The 24052-nt window shown below is 45.8% G+C and overlaps 1 protein-coding gene across 2 annotated transcripts in view; it reads right to left on the reverse strand.

Moving 5' to 3' along the window:
* The window catches only part of mast3a (microtubule associated serine/threonine kinase 3a), a 65114-nt gene that overhangs the window by 24834 nt on the left and 16228 nt on the right, over nt 1-24052 (reverse strand). For both annotated transcript variants that reach the window (XM_021589814.3, XM_021589813.3), the window contains 5 exons: nt 23224-23244; nt 22977-23055; nt 10917-11074; nt 8837-8912; nt 5463-5672 (listed from right to left, as the gene is read on the reverse strand). In XM_021589814.3, the coding sequence (XP_021445489.3) occupies nt 5463-5672; nt 8837-8912; nt 10917-11074; nt 22977-23055; nt 23224-23244 (544 nt within the window). The remainder of the gene's footprint in view (nt 1-5462; nt 5673-8836; nt 8913-10916; nt 11075-22976; nt 23056-23223; nt 23245-24052) is intronic.

Raw genomic sequence — 24052 nt, forward strand, 5'->3', positions numbered from 1 at the left:
TTAGGAAAGAGCACATCTTCAGGCCTTGGGACAAAAACTGGCCCATTATAAGATGACTCAATGACCTTAGTTCCTTTTTAATGTCTCTATTTTGGTTTGGTCAGGGGGTGGGCATTCTATGTTTTGTTCTGTGTGTTGTATTTCTATGTGTTTGGCCTGGTATGGTTCCCAATCAGAGGCAGCTGTCAATCGTTGTCTCTGATTGAGAACCATACTTAGGTAGCCTGTTCCCACCTGTGTTTGTGGGTAGTTGTTTTCTGTTTTTGTATTCTGTACCAGACAGAACTGTTTCGTTCATTCTCTTTTGTTGTTTTTTCATTCAGTGTTCAATTCATAAATAAAGATGAACACGTACTACACTGCACCTTGGTCCTTACCTTCTTCCACCAACGGCCATTACAGAACTACCCACCACCAAAGGACCAAGCAGCGTGTAATGGACTCCTGGACATGGGAGGAAATATTGGACGGCAAGGGACCCTGGGCACAGCCGGGAGAGTATCGCCGTCCGAAAGAGGAGCTGGAAGCAGCTAGAGCGGGCGGCGACACTACGAGGAATTGGCTCGAGGTAACGTGCACGAGAGGCAGCCCCAGAATTTTTTTTTTGGGGGGGGGCACACGGGGAGATTGGCAGAGTCAGGGAGGAGACCTGAGCCAACTCCCCGTGCTTACCGTGGCGAGAGAGTGACCGGGCAAGCACCGTGTTATGCGGTGTCCGCAGTGCGCACTCATAGCCCGGCGTGCTACATCGCAGCTCCTCGAATCGGCCGGGCTAGAGTGGGCATTGACCCAGGAGGGATGAAGCCGGCTCAGCGCATCTGGTCTCCAGTGCGTCTCCTCGGCCCGGGTTATACGGCATCAGCCCTACGCACAGTGTCCCCGTTCGCCAGCACAGCCCAGTGCGGCCTGTTCCAACTCTCCGCACTTGCCGGGCTACAGGGGTTATCCAGCCAGGACAGGTTGTGCAGGCTCGGTGCTCGAGACCTCCAGTGCGCCTCCACGGCCCAGTGCATCCGGTGCCTCGGCCAAGAAAGAGGCCGCCTGTAGGTCTCCCCAGCCTGGTGAGTCCTGTGCCTGCTCCCAGAACCAAGTCTCCCGCCTGTCCGGCGCCGCCAGAGTCTCCCTCCTGTCTAGCGCCGCCAGAGTCTCCCTCCTATTCAGGGCCCGCTGTAAGGGTCCCCAGTTCGGGGTCGGAGGCGAGGGTCGCCACTCCAGAGGCGCCGCCTAAGTGGGCCAAGACTAAGGTGGAGTGGGGTCTACGACCCGCACCAGAGCCGCCACCGCGATGAAATGCCCACCCAGACCCTCCCCTATAGGTTCAGGTTTTGCGGTCGGAGTCCGCACCTTTGGGGGGGTACTGTCACGTCCTGACCTTAGTTCCTTTTTATGTCTATTTTGGTTTGGTCAGGGTGTGAGTTGGGGTGGGCATTCTATGTTTTTCATTCTGTTTTGTTCTCTGTGTTGTATTTCTATGTGTTTGGCCTGGTATGGTTCCCAATCAGATGCAGCTGTCAATCGTTGTCTCTGATTGAGAACCATACTTAGGTACTCTGTTCCCACCTGTGTTTGTGGGTAGTTGTTTTCTGTTTTTGTATTCTGTACCAGACAGAACTGTTTCGGCTTCGTTCATTCTCTTTTGTTGTTTTTTCATTCAGTGTTCAATTTATAAATAAAGATGAACATGTACCACGCTGCACCTTGGTCCTCACCTTCTTCCACCAACGGCCATTACACAATGTTCTTAAACTCTGAGTGCATCCTATATTTGAAAAAACGAATGCCCATACTTTCATAGTTTACATTAACTACAGGGAAAAACTCAGCCAAAAAGCTCTAACAAAGCAGAACATAAGGGCAAGCCATTGTATGTAAAGCAATGGTCAAGCATTGTGACGTAATAAGCCCTAGTTACACAATCACAAGCAAGACTGGAGAGATCCATCTAATGTAAAATGGTAATTGCACCGGCGCTGACTAGTAGTCTAGATTAGAATCCTAGCACTGTGAGAACCTATCAAAGTCCAACACAAAAATACAACTCTGAGGACATTGGAGGCAATTTTCATTGAACATTCGAACACACTGAATGAGACTTTTAGCTGACTCATTCAGTAGAAAGCCAATAGAAATGGCAGAGCTCCTCAGACCACAGCAATTTGAAAGTGCCTATAAGTTCCATTTGAGTACACTCGAGTAAATCGATGAGAGGCTACCTTGTGCATACTGTATACAGTAAGTCGGAAGTTTACATACACCTTAGCCAAATACATTTAAACTCAGTTTTTCACAATTCCTGACATTCAATCTGAGTAAAAAAATCAGTTTTAGGTCAGTTAGGATCCCCACTTTATTTGGAGAATGTGAAATGTCATAATAGTAAAGATATTGATTGATTTCAGCTTTCATTTCATTCATCACATTCCCAGTGGGTCAGAAGTTTACATACTCAATTCAAATATGGTAGGATTGCCTTTAAATTGTCTAACTTGGGTCAAACGTTTTGGGTAGCCTTCCACAAGCTTCCCAGAATAAGTTGGGGGAATTTTGGCCCATTCTTCCTGACAGAGCTGGTGTAACTGAGTCAGGTTTGTAGGCCTCCTTGCTCGCCCACACATTTTCTATAGGATTGAGGTCAGGGCTTTGTGATGGCCACTCCAATACCTTGACTTTTGTCCTTAAGCATTTTGGCAGAACTTTGGAAGTATGCTTGGGGTCATTGTCCATTTGGAAGACCCATTTGCAACCAAGATTTAACTTCCTGACTGATGTCTTGAGATGTTGCTTCAATATATCCACATCATTTTCTTACCTCATGATTCCATCTATTTTGTGAAGTGCACCAGTCCCTCCTGCAGCAAAGCACCCCCACAACATGATGCTGCCACCCCCGTGCTTCACGGTTGGGATGGTGTTCTTCGGCTTGCAAGCCTCCCCCTTTTTCCTCCAAACATAACGATGGTCATTATGGGTAAACAGTCCTATTTTTGTTTCATCAGACCTGAGGACATTTCTCCAAAAAGTACGATCTTTGTCCCCATGTGCAATTGTAAACTGTAGTCTGGCTCTTTTATGGCGGTTTTGGAGCGTCTTCCTTGCTGAGCGGCCTTTCAGGTTATTCGATATTGGATTCGTTTTACTGTGGATATACAGTGCCTTGCGAAAGTATTCGGCCCCCTTGAACTTTGCAACCTTTTGCCACATTTCAGGCTTCAAACATAAAGATATAAAACTGTATTTTTTTGTGAAGAATCAACAACAAGTGGGACACAATCATGAAGTGGAACGACATTTATTGGATATTTCAAACTTTTTTAACAAATCAAAAACTGAAAAATTGGGTGTGCAAAATTATTCAGCCCCCTTAAGTTAATACTTTGTAGCGCCACCTTTTGCTGCGATTACAGCTGTAAGTCGCTTGGGACATATCTCTATCAGTTTTGCACATCGAGAGACTGAATTTTTTTCCCATTCCTCCTTGCAAAACAGCTCGAGCTCAGTGAGGTTGGATGGAGAGCATTTGTGAACAGCAGTTTTCAGTTCTTTCCACAGATTCTCGATTGGATTCAGGTCTGGACTTTGACTTGCCATTCTAACACCTGGATATGTTTATTTTTGAACCATTCCATTGTAGATTTTGCTTTATGTTTTGGATCATTGTCTTGTTGGAAGACAAATCTCCGTCCCAGTCTCAGGTCTTTTGCAGACTCCATCAGGTTTTCTTCCAGAATGGTCCTGTATTTGGCTCCATCCATCTTCCCATCAATTTTAACCATCTTCCCTGTCCCTGCTGAAGAAAAGCAGGCCCAAACCATGATGCTGCCACCACCATGTTTGACAGTGGGGATGGTGTGTTCAGTGTGATGAACTGTGTTGCTTTTACGCCAAACATAACGTTTTGCATTGTTGCCAAAAAGTTCAATTTTGGTTTCATCTGACCAGAGCACCTTCTTCCACATGTTTGGTGTTTCTCCCAGGTGGCTTGTGGCAAACTTTAAACTACACTTTTTATGGATATCTTTAAGAAATGGCTTTCTTCTTGCCACTCTTCCATAAAGGCCAGATTTGTGCAATATACAACTGATTGTTGTCCTATGGACAGAGTCTCCCACCTCAGCTGTAGATCTCTGCAGTTCATCCAGAGTGATCATGGGCCTCTTGGCTGCATCTCTGATCAGTCTTCTCCTTGTATGAGCTGAAAGTTTAGAGGGACGGCCAGGTCTTGGTAGATTTGCAGTGGTCTGATACTCCTTCCATTTCAATATTATCGCTTGCACAGTGCTCCTTGGGATGTTTAAAGCTTGGGAAATCTTTTTGTATCCAAATCCGGCTTTAAACTTCTTCACAACAGTATCTCGGACCTGCCTGGTGTGTTCCTTGTTCTTCATGATGCTCTCTGCGCTTTTAACGGACCTCTGAGACTATCACAGTGCAGGTGCATTTATACGGAGACTTGATTACACACAGGTGGATTGTATTTATCATCATTAGTCATTTAGGTCAACATTGGATCATTCAGAGATCCTCACTGAACTTCTGGAGAGAGTTTGCTGCACTGAAAGTAAAGGGGCTGAATAATTTTGCACGCCCAATTTTTCAGTTTTTGATTTGTTAAAACAGTTTGAAATATCCAATAAATGTCGTTCCACTTCATGATTGTGTCCCACTTGTTGTTGATTCTTCACAAAAAAATACAGTTTTATATCTTTATGTTTGAAGCCTGAAATGTGGCAAAAGGTCGCAAAGTTCAAGGAGGCCGAATACTTTCGCAAGGCACTGTAGATACTTTTGTACCCGTTTCCTCCAGCATCCTTTGCTGTTGTTCTGGGATTGATTTACACTTTTCGCACCAAAATACGTTCATCTCTAGGAGACAGAACGCGTCTCCTTCCTGAGTGATGACGGCTGCGTGGTCCCATGGTGTTTATACTTACGTACTATTGTTTGTACAGATGAACATGGTACCTTCAGACATTTGGAAATTGCTCCCAAGGATGAACCAGACTTGTGGTCTACAATTTTTTTCTGAGGTCTTGGCTGATTTCTTTGGATTTTCCCATGATGTCAAGCAAAGAGTCACTGAGTTTGAAGGTAGGCCTTGAAATACATCCACAGGTCCACCTCCAATTGACTCAAATGATGTAAATTAGCCTATCAGAATCTTCTAAAGCCATGACAATTTTCCAAGCTGTTTAAAGGCACAGTCAACTTAGTGTATGTAAACTTCTGACCCACTGGAATTGTGATTATTTCACTGTCTGTAAACAATTGCTGGAAAAATTACTTGTGTCATGCACAAAGTAGATGCCCCAACCGCCTTGCCAAAACTATAGTTTGTTAACAAGAAATTTGTGGAGTGGTTGAAAAACTAGTTTTAATGACTACAACTTAAGTGTATGTAAACTTCCGACTTCAACTGTATACTGCATTATACTTTAGCTTAGTCCCAAAAAAATTCAGCCTACCTCATGCAGTAGCTTCTCCAGGTTCTCCTGTAGCTCTATGAAGTAGCGTGAGGTGACCAGGCCCATCTGGGACTTGTCTAGGCAATCTCTGGCCAGCTCTACTAGCTGGTGCTGGATGAAGCCCAGCACGCCGTCAGCCAGGGGCAGGTTGCTGTTTGGGGAGCAGTCGGCAAGGATGTCCAGCAGACGCCCTTCCATCTGGGCTGTTGCCTGGAAAATCACATTACATTTTATGATAAACTTGATCTAAAGTGCATTTCACAAATACAGTGCATTCAGAAATTATTCAGAACTCTTCCCTTTTTCCACATTGTGTTACGTTACAGCCTTGGGTAAAATTAGATTTTTTTCCTCATCAACCTACACACAATTCCTCATAATGTACAAAACATGTAAAACAGAAATACCTTATTTACATAATTATTTAGACCCTTTGCGATGAGACTCGAAATTGAGCTCAGGTGCATCCTGTATCCATTGATCATCCTTGATGTTTCGACAACTTGATTGGTTCACCAGTGGTAAATTCAATTGATTGGACATTATTTTGAAAAGGCACACACCTATCTATATAAAGATCCCACAGTTCACAGTGGAGCAAAAACAGAGCAAAAACCAAGCCATGAGGTTGAAGGAATTCATAGAGGAATTCATAGTCCATAGAGCTCCGAGACAGGATTGTGTCGAGGCACAGATCTGGGGAAGGGTGTCAAAAAATGTCTGCAGCATTGAAGGTCCCCAAGAACACAATGGCCCCCATCATTCGTAATGGAAGAAGTTTGGAACCACCAAGACTCTTCCTAGAGCTGGCTGCCCGGCCAAACTGAGCAATCGGGGGGGAAGGGCCTTGGTCAGGGAGGTAAGCAAGTACCCAATGGTCTCTCTGACAGATATCCAGAGTTATTCTGTGGAGATGGAAGAACAACCATCTCTGCAGCACTCCACCAATCAGGCCTTTATGGTAGAGTGGTCAGATGGAAGCCACTGCTCAGTAAAAGGCACATGACAGCCCGCTTGGAGTTTGCCAAAGGGAACCTAAAGAACTCTCAGACCATGAGAAACAACATTCTCTGGTCTGATGAAACCAAGATTGAACTCTTTGGCCTGAAAGCCAAGCGACACGTCTGGAGGAAATCTGGCACCATCCTCACGGTGAAGCATGGTCAAATCAAATCAAATGTTATTGGCCACATAAACATGGTGAACAGATGTTAATGCGAGTGTTGCGAAATTATTGTGCTTCTAGTTCCGACCGTGCAATAATATCTAACAAGTAATCTAACAATTTCACAACAACTACCTTATATACACACAAGTGTAAAGGAATTAATAAGTATATGTACATGTAAATATATGGATGAGCGATGGCGTGCGGCATTTACAAGATGCAGTAGATGGTATAGAGTACAGTAAATACATATGAGATGAGTAATGTAGGGTATTATATAAAGAGGCGTTGTTTAAAACGACATTTTTTACATCCAATTTGTAATTATTCAAGTGGCTAGAGATTGAGTCAGTGTGTTGGCAGCAGCCACTCAATGTTAGTGATGGCTGTTTAACAGTCTGATGGCCTTGAGATAGAATCTGTTTTTCAGTCTCTCGGTCCCAGCTTTGATGCACCTGTACTGACCTCACCTTCTGGATGATAACGGGGTGAACAGGCAGTGGCTCGGGTGGTTGTTGTCCTTGATGATCTTTATGGCCTTCCTGTGACATCGGGTGGTGTAGATGTCCTGGAGGGCAGGTAGTTTGCCCCCGGTGATGCGTTGTGCAGACCTCACTACCCTCTGGAGAGCCTTATGGTTGCGGGCGGAGCTGTTGCCGTACCAGGCTGTGGGTGATACAGCCCGACAGGATGCTCTCAATTGTGCATCTGTAAAAGTTTGTGAGTGTTTTCGGTGACAAGCCAAATTTCTTCAGCCTCCTGAGGTTGAAGAGGCACTGTTGCGCCTTCTTCACCACGCTGTCTGTACGGGTGGACCATTTCAGTTTGTCCATGATGTGTACGCCGAGGAACTTTCAACCATCTCCACTACTGCCCCGTCGATGTGGATAGGGGGCTGCTCCCTCTGCTGTTTCCTGAAGTCTGCGATCATCTCCTTTGTTTTGTTGACGTTGAGTGTGAGGTTATTTTCCTGACACCACACTCCGAGGGCCCTCACCTCCTCCCTGTAGGCTGTCTCGTCGTTGTTGGTAATCAAGCCTACCACTGCAGTGTTGTCTGAAAACTTGATGATTGAGTTGGAGGCGTGCATGGCCACGCAGTCATGGGTGAAAAGGGAGTACACTAGAGGGCTGAGAACGCACCCTTGTGCGTCTGTTGAGGATCAGCGGGTGGAGATGTTTCCTACGCTCACCACCTGGGGGAAGCCGGTCAGAAAGTCCAGGACCCAGTTGCACAGGGAGGAGTCGAGACCCAGGGTCTCTAGCTTAATGACGAGTTTGGAGGGTACTATGGTGTTAAATGCTGAGCTGTAAATCGATGAACAGCATTCTTACATAGGTATTCCTTTTGTCCAGATGGGTTAGGACAGTGTGCAGTGTGATTGCGATTGCGTCGTCTGTGGACCTATTGGGGCGGTAAGCAAATTGGAGTGGGCCTAGGGTGTCAGGTAGGGTGGAGGTGATATGATCCTCGACTAGTCTCTCAAAGCACTTCATGATGACGGTGAGTGCTACGGGGCGATAGTTGTTTAGCTCCATTACCTTAGCTTTCTTGGTGGTGGCAGCATCATGCTGTGGGGATGTTAATCAGCGCCAGGTACTGGGAGACTAGTCAGGATAAACGTAAAAGATTAACGGAGCAAAGTACAGAGAGATCCTTGATGAAAACATGCTCCAGAGTGCTCAGGACCTCAGACTGGGGCAAAGGTTCACCCTAAGCACACAGCCAAGACAACACAGGAGTGGTTACGGGACAAGTCCCCGAATGTCCTTGAGTGGCGCAGCCAGAGCCTGGACTTGAACCCGATCAAACATCTCTGGTGAGACCTGCCAAGCTTGTAGCCTCATACACCAAAAGACTCGAGGCTGTAATCGCTGCCAAAGGTGCTTCAACAAAGTACTGAGTAAAGGGTCTGAATACTTATGTAAATGGTTTATTTCCTTTTATTAAATTTGTTATATTTCAAAACATTTCTAAAAACCGGTTTTTGCTTTGTCATTATGGGGTAGTGTGTGTAGATTGATGAGGGAAAAAAACAATTGAATCCATTTCAGAATAAGGCTGTAACGTAAGAAAAATGTGGAGAAGCAGATCAAAGTGAAATATAAAAGTAAACAAGATGAACGTATTTAGAAGAGAAGTGTACATGATGAATCTATTGATGTGCTAGGAAAAGCAGTGTGGAGAGTCAGGAAATAACACCTACCTTCGGAAAGCGCTCTTTGTAAACGTGATTCATCATTACAATCTCATTGTCAAAGGTGCCGCATGTCCGACCAGGGCTGGAGGAAGACAATACAATCACAGTCCAATAATCTTATCGTTATGACTATTAGAACTTTCAAACAGAGTAGAAATTCAAAAGTACCGGTAAGCACAAAAAAACATCAAATGCCACTTATGGCGAAGTTTAGTTCAACAGTTATGTAGTCATGACCACACTTGTTGTCTTCACTTGGGTTTGATTACATGGGTGCCCAGGAGTGTAGGGCTCCCCCTTAATAAATCAGGGCAGTCTCTTCATCATCCCGTTAACCTTTAAAAAGGTGCAAAATGCAGAAATCCCTCTGCCATTTCCTGGTTGCTAACATTCTAATAGTTAATGTGACAAAACAAGAAGTCATTGTTTAGATGATCATTGTACCATCTAAAACCACTGTGAAATATATTATCCATAACCCTAAATATTGTATTTTCAGCAGTTTGAAGCTGGTGTACAAAACCCAAAGTGAAAGACACAAAAACTAAACTTAACAGGAAGCATAGAAATAGCACACATAGAACAGATCTACCGCTTCTTATACTTGCTTTCAATGAGAATGACAGATCTATAACTCACATTTCTATGTGAATTTGGTCAGGTTGCCCAACAAGTTATATACTGCAGCTTTAAAAAATATCAACAGTTGTCCAGACAGTTATTTCTAGGTCACGCCAAAGACCAACTGCGTAATATAACCATTTGCCTTGTTTGAAATGAATCTGAACGGCATTAAAAATTCTCTTCATTTTGTTAAATAATGTCTCAAAATGGCTTAAGGACAACAAAGTCAAGGTATTGGAGTGGCCATCACAAAGCCCTGACCTCAATCCTATAGAACATTTGTGGGAAGAACTGAAAAAGTGTTTGTGAGCAAGGAGGCCTACGAACCTGACTCAGTTACACCAGCTGTCAGGAGAAACGGGCCAAAATTCACCCAACTTAGTGTGGGAAGTTTATGGAAGGCTACCCAAAACGTTTGACCCAAGTTCAACAACTTAAAGGCAATCCTACCAAATACTAATTGAATGTATATGAACTTCTGACCCACTAGGAATGTGTTGAAAGAAATAAAAGCTGAAATAAATCCTTCTCTCTACTATTATTCTGACATTTCACATTCTTCAAATAAAGTGGTGATCCTAACTGACCTAAGACAGGGAATTTTTTATAGGATTAAATGTCAGGAATTGTGAAAATCTGAGTTTAAATCTATTTGGCTAAGGTGTATGTAAACTTACGACTTCAACTGTATGTTTACAAATGTAACAGCGGGCTCCTTTGTATGTACATTTGTTGTCATATGATCATGTTTGTGAGAGACTGGTTGCTCTCATAGCACTGTCTAGTTAAAATGCTACGTATAATGGCCACGAAACTTTGGTGGCCTGTTGACTAAAATCTGCCCTATATTTCTATCAAGCACAGGCCGGTCTGTGGCCCACGCAGTACACGTCACAGGAAACCTGACCACATCAAAGCACAGCAGAACTCTCACAGACACTCCTAACGCCTGTACAACTGCCTCTTTCTAACCACCACGAGAACCAGATGGGTCAGAGACACGTCTGTGTTTTAATGAGGGGTGACTAATTGACTAGGAGACACCATTATGTAGGAACATAAACACTATTATGCAAACAGAGCCTGGATGGCTGGATGAAGTCAACAATCTTGGTATTCAATAGCTTATGCAAAGTCAATAGAAAAGCCTTCACCTCTATGCACAGATAAGAATCCACACAAATGTTTGTCAAAGGAAGTACTGTGATTGAGATAAAGCCAATAAGTAAGAAGTTACTGTACTTCATAAATAAAAGTAGTCAAAGCAATTTCAGCAAAGTACATTTTCCCAATGAAAATACGTCTTGTCCGAACATTAGGAAAAATGTGTTGACCTCATTCCAGAATAGGACTTCTTGATATGTGATTACCTTCGAGGTGTGAAAACATCCTATAAATGTTTTATTTTGGGGTGAACTATCCCTTTAAGGGTGTTGGTGATCTGATTGGTGGGTGTGCCTACCTGAGACTGCGGGAGCGGAGCCTCACGGGGGGTGAGGGCTGCCCCTCCTCGTCCGCTACACTCTCTGTGCTCCGGAAGTGTTTAAACAGGAAATGAAGCTCATCTGCCGTGGGCTGGAAGGGCAGCTGGTGCAAGAGCTCCTGGGAGGAGGAAGAGGACTGGGGGAGGAAAAGAGAGAGGATAGCGAGAGAGAGAGAGAGGATAGCGAGAGAGAGAGAGTGAGATCAGTATGTGTTCCAACATATTACATGGCCCTTGAGTCCTTGATACATCAACAAGCCAGAGCTCAGTAAATACACTACCATTCAAAAGTTCGGGGTCACTTAGAAATGTCCTTGTTTTAAAAGAAAAAAAAATGTCCATTATAATAACATCAAATTGGTCAGAAATACAGTGTAGACATTGTTAATGTTGTAAATTACTATTGTAGCTGGAAACGGCTGATTTTTTATGGAATGACTACATAGGCGTACAGAGGCCCATTATCAGCAACCATCACTCGTGTTCCAATGGCACGTTGTGTTAGCTAATCCAAGTTTATCACTTTAAAAGGATAAATGATCATTAGAAAACCCTTTTGCATTTATGTTAGCACAGCTGAAAACGGTTGTGCTAATTAAAGAAGCAATAAAACTGGCCTTCTTTAGACTAGTTGAGTATCTGGAGCATCAGCATTTGTGGGTTCGATTACAGGCTCAAAATGGCCAGAAACAGAGTCTAATCTTGTTCTGACAAATGAAGGCTATTCCATGCGAGAAACTGCAAAGAACTGAAGATCTCGTACAACGCTGTGTACTACTCCCTTCACAGAACAGCACAAACTGTCTCTAACCAGAATAGAAAGAGGAGTGGGAGGCCCCGGTGCACAACTGAGCAAGAGGACAAGTACAATAATGTGTCTAGTTTGAGAAACAGTCACCTCACAAGTCTTCAACTGGCAGCTTCATTAAATAGTACCCACAAAACACCAGTCTCAACGTCAACAGTGAAGAGGCGACTCCGGGATGCTGGCCTTCTAGGCAGAGTTGCAAAGAAAAAGCCATATCTCAGACTGGCCAATAAAAATAAATGATTAAGATGGGCAAAAGAACAGACACTGGACAGAGGAAGATTGGAAAAAAGTGTTATGGACAGACAAATCTAAGTTTGAGGAGTTCGGATCACAAAGAAGAACATTTGTGAGATGCAGAAAAAATGTATAGATGCTGGAGGATTGCTTGACGCCATCTGTCAAGCATGGTGGAGGCAATGTGATGGTCTGAGGGTGCTTTGGTGGTGGCAAATTGGGAGATGTGTACAGGGTAAAAGGGGTCTTGAAGAAGGAAGTCTATCACTCCATTTTGTAACGCCATGCCATAGCCTGTGGACGGCGCTTAATAGGAGCCAATTTCCTCCTACAATAGGACAATGACCCAAAGCACAGCTCCAAACTATGCAAGAACTATTTAGGGAAGAAGCAGTCAGCTGGTATTCTGTCTATAGTGGAGTGGCCAGCACAGTCACCGGATCTTAACCCTATTGAGCTGTTGTGGGAGCAGCTTGACCGTATGGTACGTAAGAAGTGCCCATCAAGCCAATCCAACTTGTGGGAGGTGCTTCAGGAAGCATGGGGTGAAATCTCTTCAGATTACCTCAACAAATTGAAAACTAGAACGCCAAAGGTTTGCAAGGCTGTAATTGCTGCAAATGGAGGATTCTTTGACGAGAGCAAAGTTTGAAGGACACAATTATTATTTCAATTAAAAATCATTATTTAAAACCTTGTCAATGTCTTGACTATATTTCCTATTCATTTTGCAATTAATTTCATGTAATGTTTTCATGGAAAACAAGGACATTTCTAAGTGACCCCAAACATTTGAATGGTAGTGTATGTGCATGATGCAATCAAAGACACACCCTTCATAAACTCATTATCTACAGTGGGGCAAAAAAGTACTTAGTCAGCCACCAATTGTGCAAGTTCTCCCACTTAAAAATATGAGAGAGGCCTGTAATTTTCATCATAGGTACACTAACTATGACAGACAAAATGAGAAAAAAAAATCCAGAAAATCACATTGTAGGATTTTTAATGAATTTATTTGCAAATTATGGTGGAAAATAAGTATTTGGTCAATAACAAAAGTTTATCTCAATACTTTGTTATATACCCTTTGTTGGCAATGACAGAGGTTAAACGTTTTCTGTAAGTCTTCACAAGGTTTCCACACACTGTTGCTGGTATTTTGGCCCATTCCTCCATGCAGATCTCCTCTAGAGCAGTGATGTTTTGGGGCTGTTGCTGGGCAACACGGACTTTCAACTCCCTCCAAAGATTTTCTATGGGGTTGAGATCTGGAGACTGGCTAGGCCAATCCAGGACCTTGAAATGCTTCTTACGAAGCCACTCCTTCGTTGCCAGGGCAGTGTGTTTGGGATCATTGTCATGCTGAATGACGTTTCATCTTCAATGCCCTTGCTGATGGAAGGACGTTTTCACTCAAAATCTCACGATACATGGCCCCATTCATTCTTTCCTTTACACAGATCAGTCATCCTGGTCCCTTTGCAGATAAACAGCCCCAAAGCAGGATGTTTCCACCCCCATGCTTCACAATAGGTATGTTCTTTGGATGCAACTCAGCATTCTTTGTCCTCCAAACACGACGAGTTGAGTTTTTACCAAAAAGTTATATTTTGGTTTCATCTGACCATACGACATTCTCCCAATCTTCTTCTGGATCATCCAAATGCTCTCTAGCAAACTTCAGACGGGCCTGGACATGTACTGGCTTAAGCAGGGGGACATGTCTGGCACTGCAGGATTTGAGTCCCTGGCGGCATAGTGTGTTACTGATGGTAGGCTTTGTTACTTTGGTCCCAGCTCTCTGCAGGTCATTCACTAGGTCCCCCCGTGTGGTTCTGGGATTTTTGCTCACCATTCTTGTGATCATTTTGACCCCACGGGGTGAGATCTTGCGTGGAACCCCAGATCGAGGGAGATTATCAGTGGTCTTGTATGTCTTCCATGTCCTAATAACTGCTCCCACAGTTGATTTCTTCAAACCAAGCTGCTTACCTATTGCAGATTCAGTCTTCCCAGCCCGGTGCAGGTTTACAATTTTGTTTCTGGTGTCCTTTGACAGCTCTTTGGTCTTGGCCATAGTGGAGTTTGGAGTGTTTGAGGTTGTGGACATGTGTCTTTTATACTGATAACAAGTTCAAACAGGTGCCATTAATACAGGTAACGAGTGGAGGACAGAGGAGCCTCTTAAAGAAGAAGTTACAGGTCTGTGCGAGCCAGAAATCTTGCTTGTTTGTAGGTGACCAAATACTTATTTTCCACCATAATTTGCAAATAAATTCATTAAAAATCCTACAATGTGATTTTCTGGATTTTTTTTCTTCTAATTTTGTCTGTCATAGTTGAAGTGTACCTATGATGAAAATTACAGGCTTCTCTCATTTTTTTAAGTGGGAAAACTTGCACAATTGGTGGCTGACTAAATACTTTTTTGCCCCACTGTATGTACATTTTAAAAGTGCTGACAAAACAAAGTGTTGCATAGATTTCAGTTTAGCTCAGGTCTGAAAATAAAGGAGATTATGGCTGAAAAGATTTCCCTTAGGACATGTAGACCATCACACTGCTTTACTATGTAATATACTGTGAGACAAATGCTAATGCTTAGTCGATAAACTGTCTTTGATGCTTCTGCAGAGTGAACTATATTTCTCAGTTAAATTGGATTTTGTGGGAATGTGCAATAAGGGCACAACATCCTACATCCAGTTGGGTCTAAAAAAAGGATTCTGTGAGCTTTCAGTGTGTCACCAGAACCTGTATTTCTATCCACGACAGACCAAGGCACTGTTGGCTGTGTGTATTTTTCATTTCAAACCAAATGCACGACACGCAGACAGAGTGGAAATTATGAGCCCAAAATTATAAGCTCGTGTTTCACAAGAGGCGAGAATCCGAGGCTCATCTGACCGGAGGAACGCTCCCGAGGAGGAAACCGGAGAGGCACCCGTACCTAGTGCTACATAAAGAGGTTACCGACACTGGGCACTGAATGGGGTATTGTGTGGGAGGGACTGACCTCACTGCCATGCATTTAGCCATAGAAAATCACAGTCCAGACATAGGGCCCTGGTTAGGACGGGCCCTGGTTAGGACGGGCCCTGGTTTGGACGGGCCCTGGTTAGAACGGGCCCTGGTTAGAATAGGCCTTGTTTGGATGCCCTGGGTTTGACTTCCTGTATACTGTGCAGTACTAGGAAATGTGCAACATCATCGAGTACTTTTCTCTGGCTGGTGATGTACAGTTTTTCCACAGGTCTAGGGTTAATTATTAACTTGGGTTTCCCTACATTTCCTGGGCTTCCAACACCCAAACTTTCCATTCAAACCAATAGGTGACTAATTATCTTGGGCTGGGGAGAAAAAAAAATTGCTAGGAAAAGGGGCCGCAACACTGAAATGGTGCTGGGAGAAACACAAGCAGTGCAAAGGCACCATCCAATGCCCTGACACCTAAATTTAGGTAATTAATTAATTTTAATCATGAGGGTAAATTAATAAATCATTGTGCAAAAACATTTAAAAACAGTGTTGTCATCTCCCGAAGTTCCTGTCTTAAGTCAGCCCTACCATAACTCCCTCAAGCCAAAACACTGATGAAAAGCTTAAGATGGATGAGGAGGGCTTGCGAGGTGTTTCATCAGTATTACTGTTCTCCCATGAGGTGACTCTTGTTCCCTGCTCTTTTGACTCGGTTGCACAGCTGGCTTACATAATTCACAGACATGCTGAAAGGAAACCACAGACACTCAACTTTTTGTAGGGGACACAGCCATTGGACAATATAGAGATGAACATAAACCCATCCTTTGGTGAATCATAAATGGCCATGTGAAGGCCAGGAGACTTAAACCCGGGAACAGTGAAAATGGTTAACTTTGTTAAAGCAATGCCCCTGAACTCTCGTGTATTTTCTGCACTATGCAATGATATGATGGGCAGCGACCATGTAACGCTTTTACAACATACAGAAGTGCGATGGTTATCAAGGGGCAAAGTATTGACACGTTTTTTTTACATTTGCAAGTTCTTTACTGACCATCATTTCCACTTGTCTGACCACTTGACTGATGAGTTTCTCACAGGACTGGCCTATCTGGGTGATGTTTTTTCCCCTCGCCTGAATGATCAGAATCTAGGATTACAGCAACTCTCTGCAACTATATTCAATGTACAGAACAAAATTGAAGCTATGAATAAGAAGTTGGAGCTCTTCTCTGTCTGCATTAACAAGGACAACAAACAGGTCTTTCCATGATTTTGTGTGCAAATGAACTCACGCCTACGGACAATGTCAAATGTGATATAGCGAAGCACTGAAGTTGGGTGCACAATTACGCAGGTACTTTCGGATGACACAAACAACTGGATTCGTTATCCCTTTTTGTAACGATTCTCTTCTTGTGAAGTAGAGGCGGACCAAAGCGCAGCGTGGTGGTTGTTCATTGTAATTTATTGACGACACTATACATGAACAAACTAACGAAAAAACAAGAAACGTGAGAACTCAAAACAGCCCTGTCTGGTGCAAACACAAAAACAGGAACAATCACCCACAAACACACAGTGAAACCCAGGCTACCTAAGTATGATTCTCAATCAGAGACAACTAATGACACCTGCCTCTGATTGAGAACCATACTAGGCCGAAAACATAGAACTGCCCCACAACATAGAAAAACAAACATAGACTGCCCACCCAACTCACGCCCTGACCATACTAAATAAATACAACACAAAGGAAATAGAGGTCAGAACGTGACAGTACCCCCCCCCCAAAGGTGCGGACTCCGGCCGCAAAACCTTGACCTATAGGGGAGGGTCTGGGTGGGCGTCTGTCCGCGGTGGCGGCTCTGGCGCGGGACGCGGACCCCACTTCGCCATTGTCTTAGTCCGCCTTATTGTCCGCCTCCGTGGCTTACTCACCATGCCCACCCCTCTCAATGACCCCACTGGACGGAGGGGCTGCTTGGGACAGAGGGGCAGCTTCTCGGGACAGAGGGACAGCTGCTCGGGACAGAGGGACAGCTGCTCGGGACAGAGGGACAGCTGCTCGGGACAGAGGGACAGCTGCTCGGGACAGAGGGACAGCTGCTCGGGACAGAGGGACAGCTGCTCGGGACAGAGGGACAGCTGCTCCGGGCGGAGGGGCTCTAGCGGCCCCTGGCTGACTGGCGGCACTGGCGGCCCCTGGCTGACTGGCGGCCCCTGGCTGACTGGCGGCCCCTGGCGCTGGGCTGACTGGCGGCCCCTGGTTGACTGGCGGCACTGGCGGCCCCTGGCTGACTGGCGGCACTGGCGGCCCCTGGCTGACGGGCGGCACTGGCGGCCCCTGGCTGACGGGCGGCACTGGCGGCCCCTGGCAGACGGGCGGCACTGGCGGCGCTGGGCAGACGGGCGGCGCTGGCGGCGCTGGGCAGACGGGCGGCGCTGGCGGCGCTGGGCAGACGGGCGGCGCTGGCGGCGCTGGGCAGACGGGCGGCGCTGGCGGCGCCGGGCAGACGGGCGGCGCTGGCGGCGCCGGACAGGCGGGAGGCTCCGGCAGCGGCGCCGGACAGGCGGGAGGCTCCGGCAGCGGCGCCGGACAGGCGGGAGGCTCCGGCAGCGGCGCCGGACAGGCGGGAGGCTCCGGCAGCGGCGCCGGACAGGCGGGAGGCTCCGGCAGCGGCGCCGGACAGGCGGGAGGCTCCGGCAGAGGCGCCGGACAGGCGGGAGGCTCCGGCAGAGGCGCCGGACAGGCGGGAGGCTCCGGCAGAGGCGCCGGACAGGCGGGAGGCTCCGGCAGAGGCGCCGGACAGGCGGGAGGCTCCGGCAGAGGCGCCGGACAGGCGGGAGGCTCCGGCAGAGGCGCCGGACAGGCGGGAGGCTCCGGCAGAGGCGCCGGACAGGCGGGAGGCTCCGGCAGAGGCGCCGGACAGGCGGGAGGCTCCGGCAGAGGCGCCGGACAGGCGGGAGGCTCCGGCAGAGGCGCCGGACAGGCGGGAGGCTCTGGACGGATGGGCCGGAGAGACAGCCTGGTCCGGGGAGCTGCCACCGGAGGGCTGGGGTGTGGAGGTGGTGACGGATAGACCGGGCCGTGCAGGCGCCCTGGAGCTCTTGAGCACCGAGCCTGCCCAACCTTACCCGGTTGAATGGTCCCGGTCGCCCTGCCAGTGCGGCGAGGTGGAATAGCCCGCACTGGGCTATGCAGGCGAACCGGGGACACCGTGCGCAAGGCTGGTGCCATGTAAGCCGGCCCAAGGAGACGCACTGGAGACCAGATGCGTAGAGCCGGCTTCATGGCACTTGGCTCGATGCCCACTCTAGCCCGGCCGATACGCGGAGCTGGAATGTACCGCACCGGGCTGTGCACCCGCACTGGGGACACCGTGCGCTCCACAGCATAACACGGTGCCTGCCCGGTCTCTCTAGCCCACCGGTAACCACAGGAAGTTGGCTCAGGTCTCCTACCTGGCGTAGCCATACTCCCTGTTAGCCCCCCCCCCAAGAAATTTTTGGGGCTGACTCCCGGGCTTCCATCCACGACGCCGCGCTGCCTCCTCATACCAGCGCCTCTCCGCTTTCGCCGCCTCCCGTTCTTCCTTGGGGCGGCGATACTCTCCTGGCTGAGCCCAAGGTCCTTTACCGTCTAATTCGTCCTCCCATGTCCATACCTCCTCGCGCTGCTCCTGCTGCTGCTTTTTCCTTTGCCCATTACCACACCGCTTGGTCCTGTTGTGGTGGGTGATTCTGTAACGATTCTCTTCTTGTGAAGTAGAGGCGGACCAAAGCGCAGCGTGGTGGTTGTTCATTCAAACACAAAAACAGGAACAATCACCCACAAACACACAGTGAAACCCAGGCTACCTAAGTATGATTCTCAATCAGAGACAACTAATGACACCTGCCTCTGATTGAGAACCATACTAGGCCCGAAAACATAGAACTGCCCCACAACATAGAAAAACAAACATAGACTGCCCACCCAACTCACGCCCTGACCATACTAAATAAATACAACACAAAGGAAATAGAGGTCAGAACGTGACACTTTTATGCCCTGCCTCCAGTCCACTTACAGATATCAGAACAAGAGAGCCTCATTGAAATTGCAACATGCGGTTCTGTGAAAATGTCATTTAAATCAGAAGCCACTGCCAAATTTCTGGATTGGACTGCGCTCAAGAGTATCCTTGGCAAATCACGCTGTCAAGACACTGATGGCCATTGCAACCACGTATCTATGCTAGAGTGGATTCTCGGCCCTCACTAGCATTAAAACTAAATAGAGGCACCGACTGTGTGTGGAAAATGATTTAAGACTGAAACTCTCTCCAATACAACCCAACATTGCAGAGTTAGGTGCATACTTTCAAGCACACCCTTCTCACGAACTTGTGGTGAGTTATTCACAATTTTCAATGAACAAATAAGGTTTTATATGTAAGATGGTTAGATAAATATCAAAATGATTTATTATTATTATTATTATTATTATTAGTGCCCTGGTCCTATAAGAGCTCTTTGTCACCCATAAGCCGGGTTGCGACTATAACTCACACTCATTCTTATGTTTAATAAAATGTATTGTATAGTGTGTGAGGCAGGCTTACAATGATGGTAAAAAAACATTGAGAGTGCGCTGACCCTGGTGCTAGAGGAGGTACGCAGCTGGCGGTTGAATGTTTGAAGGGGTACGGGACTATGAAAAGTTGGGAACCACTGCTTTAAGACATGAAGGTCAGTCAATACGGAACCAGAGTCTGCTGCAGAGGATAAGTTAGAGTTACCAGATCCTTTTTAGATGAAACTATACTAAATATATTCACGTTGCCAAATAATTAATTAAAACACACTGTTTTGCAATGAAGGTCTAAAGTTACGTCAACAGCACTCTGTAGGGTAACACCATGGTGTAGCCAGAGGAGCTAAACTCAGCAAAAAAAAGAAACGTCCTCTCACCGTCAACTGCGTTTATTTTCAGCAAACTTAACATGTGGAAATATTTGTATGAACATAAGATTCAACAACTGAGACATAAACTGAACAAGTTCCACAGACATGTGACTAACAGAAATTGAATAATGTGTCCCTGAACAAAGTGGGGGGGTGAAAATCAAAAGTAACAGTCAGTATCTGGTGTGGCCACCAGCTGCATTAAAAGTACTACAGTACATCTCCTCCTCATGGACTGCAACAGATTTGCCAGTTCTTGCTGTGAGATGTTACCCCACTCTTCCACCAAGGAACCTGCAAGTTCCCGGACATTTCTGGGGGGAAAGGCCCTAGCCCTCACCCTCCGATCCAACAGGTCCCAGACGTGCTCAATGGGATTGAGATCCGGGCTCTTTGCTGGCCATGGCAGAACACTGACATTCCTGTCTTGCAGGAAATCACGCACAGACCGAGCAGTATGGCTGGTGGCATTGTCATGCTGGAGGGTCCTGTCTGGTCCAGCGACGGTGGGTTTGTGCCCATAGGCGATGTTGTTGCCGGTGATGTCTGTTGAGGACCTGCCTTACAACAGGCCTACAAGCCCTCAGTCCAGCCTCTCTCAGCCTATTGCGGACAGTCTGAGCACTGATGGCGGAATTGTGCGTTCCTGGTGCAACTCGGGCAGTTGTTGCCATCCTGTACCTGTTCCGCAGGTGTGATGTTTGGATGTACCGATCCTATGTAGGTGTTGTTACATGTGGTCCTGTCTCCCTGTAGCGCTGTCTTAGGCATCTCACAGTACGGGCATTGCAATTAATTGCCCTGGCCACATCTGCAGTCCTCATGCCTGTTTGCAGCATGCCTAAGGCACGTTCACGAAGATGAGCAGGGACCTTGGGCATCTTTCTTTTGGTGTATTTCAGAGTCCGTAGAAAGGGCTCTTTAGTGTCCTAAGATTTCATAACTGTGACCTTAATTGCCTACCATCTGTAAGTGTTTAGTGTCTTAACGACCGTTCCACAGATGCATGTTCATTAATGGTTTATGGTTCATTGAACAAGCATGGGAAACAGTGTTTAAACCCTTTACAATGAAGATCTGTGAAGTTATTGGATTTTTATGAATTATCTTTGAAAGACAGGGTCCTGAAAAAGGGATATTTCCTTTTTTGCTAAGTTTAGTTTCCATCCTCCTCTGGGTACATTGACTTCAATACAAAACCTAGGAGACACATAGTAATTATGAGAACTTCCAGAGTGCATAAAATGTGGTGAGTAGTTCACTCAAAGACAGAGAAAGACAAGAGTTGAACAGTTAACAAATTAATTTCTTTGAAAATTAAAGAGAAGCAAGAGAGAGCTAGCGATATTCTGTTATATTTTTTGAAACTATCACTTTCACTTAGCTCGTAATTTCTTATTTAACCAGGTAGGCTAGTTGAGAACAACTTCTCATTGACAACCGCGACCTGGCCAAGATAAAGCAAAGCAGTTCGACACATACAATACAGAGTTACCCTCGGATTAAACAAACATACAGTCAATAATACAGTACAAAAAAAGTCTATGCAGTCTGTGCAAATGAGGTAAGATAAGGTAGGTAAGGCAATAAAATAGGCCACAGTGGTGAGATAATTACGATATAACATTTAAACACAGGAGTGATAGATGTGCAAGTAGAGATACTGGGGTGCAAAGGAACTAAATAAATGGAAGGAAAGAACTGGAAGGCGGCCAAAGTAGGAATTGGCTTTGAGGGACCAGTGAAAGTGCGTGCTGCGGGTGGGTGCTGCAATGGTGACAAGTGGGCTGAGATAAGGCGGGGCTTTGCCTAGCAAAGACTTGTAGATGACCTGGAGCCAGTGGGTTTGGCGACGAGTATGAAGTGGGGGCCAGCCAACGAGAGCATACAGGTCGCAGTGGTGGGTAGTATATGGGGCTTTGGTGACAAAACGGATGGCACTGTGATAGACTGTATCCAATTTGTTGAGTAGAGTGTTGGAGGCTATTTTGTAAATGACATCGCCAAAGTCAAGGATCGGTAGGATGGTCAGTTTTATGAGGGTATGTTTGGCAGCATGAGTGAAGGAGGCTTTGTTGCGAAATAGGAAGCCGATTCTAGATTTAATTTTGGATTGGAAATGAGCGTGGCTGAGGTGCACCCATGACCAGCTCGGAAGCCAGAATGCATAGCGGAGAAGGCACGGTGGGATTTGAAATGGTCGGTAATATGTTTATTAACTTGGCTTTCAAATACCTTAGAAAGGCAGGGTAGGAAAGATATAGGTCTGTAGCAGTTTGGGTCTAGAGTGTCTCCCCCTTCGAAGAGGGGGATGACCACGGCAGCTTTCCAATCTTTGGGGATCTCAGACGATACGAGAGAAAGGTTGGCTAGTAATAGGGGTTGCAACAATTTTGGCAGATCATTTTATAAAGAGAGGGTCCAGATTGTCTTGCCCAGCTGATTTGTAGGGCTCCAGATTTTGCAGCTCTTTCAGAATATCAGCTATCTGCATTTGGGTGAAAAATGGGGAGGCTTGGGCGAGTTGCTGTGGGGGGGTACAGGGCAGTTGACCGGGGTAGGGGTAGCCAGGTGGAACGCATGGCCAGCTGTAGAAAAATGCTTATTGAAATTCTCAATTATTGTGGATTTATCAGTGGTGACAGTGTTTCCCAGCCTCAGTGCAGTGGGCAGCTGGGAGGAGGTGCTCTTATTCTCCATGGATATGAACAGTGTCCCAGAACTGTTTTGAGTTTGTGCTACAGGATGCAAATTTCAGTTTGAAAAAGCTAGGCTTTGCTTTCCCAACTGCTTGTGTATATTGGTTCCTAACTTCCCTGAAAAGTTGCATATCACGGGGGCTATTTGATGCTAATGCAGTACGCCACAGGTTATTTTTGTGCTGGTCAAGGGCAGTCAGGTCTGGAGTGAAGCAAGGGCTACAGTGGGGCAAAAAAGTATTTAGTCAGCCACCAATTGTGCAAGTTTTCCCACTTAAAAATATGAGAGAGGCCTGTAATTTTCATCATAGGTACACTTCAACTATGAAATATTTAATCAGGAAGAGAGGGACGACTTACTGACACTGAAGAGCTGGGGGGGTTGGTGCCATAGCCGGACGAGGGGACGGAGGCAACAGACCATCTTCGCCCATCCGCTCTGGAAGAACCAGGAAACAACAAAGCACCTTATGAGCTTTTCAATTTCATACATATCCTCAAGATTTAATCATGAAGCACTACCAAAGGCTGTTTAACATGATTAAAGGAGGTATCCATTGTTTTTTAAATCGACAAAACAGGAAAAAAGGATCAAATGTTTTCCTACCTTTCAGTGCGGGCCAGGTGGCTGGTTTAACACATTGAGAGAGACACAGAGACAGAGACAGAGACAGAGACAGACAGACAGAAAGACAGAAAGAAAAAATGAGGACCCAAACACATTCACTGACACAGTGAAGCTGTCAGAAGCTCACGACCTGGCGTCAATGTGCTGAACACCTGACAAGATGCCATGTACCCAGTGGTACATGCTTAATGAGTCATTTCTCACACACACACACACACACACTTCACCACCCTTCAGCTCAACCACTTTTGTAGCAGAAAACAAATAATTCAGTCATTGTCTATATGAATGCAGCTGCCACTGTATTGAAGCCATTGAATGCAGTTTATCATAGTGAAAAAGGTTCAGTACACATCATTGCATTTTGTATCATTTTCTATAAAAGCCCTCTTGCATAAACTTCCGCCATGCCTTACTTAATTGTTAACCTTCAGACATATAAATTACCAGACTCGGACCCATTCAATCTCCGCCGAGTTAGGTAAATCTTCCAAGAGTGTGCAAAGCTGTCATCAAGGCAAAGGGTGGCTACTTTGAAGAATCTCAAATAACATATTTTGATTTGTACTACATGATTCCATATGTGTTATTTCATAGTTTGTCTTCACTATTATTCTACAATGTAGAAAATAGTAAAAAAATAAAGAAACCCTGGAATGAGTAGGTGTTCTAAAACTTTGACTGGTCCTGTGCATGTGTCATTTAATTGTTGTTTATTGACGTGTTCATGAAGGACAAGTCTGCGAAAGAGACCGTGGTCTCAGCATGACGCCCTGCTTAGTAAAAGGTTGAATACATTTTTTGGGGG

The sequence above is a fragment of the Oncorhynchus mykiss genome, chromosome 28 (genome assembly GCF_057628025.1).
Source record: "Oncorhynchus mykiss isolate SJ-2025 chromosome 28, ASM5762802v1, whole genome shotgun sequence".
NCBI classification, from domain to species: Eukaryota; Metazoa; Chordata; class Actinopteri; order Salmoniformes; family Salmonidae; genus Oncorhynchus; species Oncorhynchus mykiss.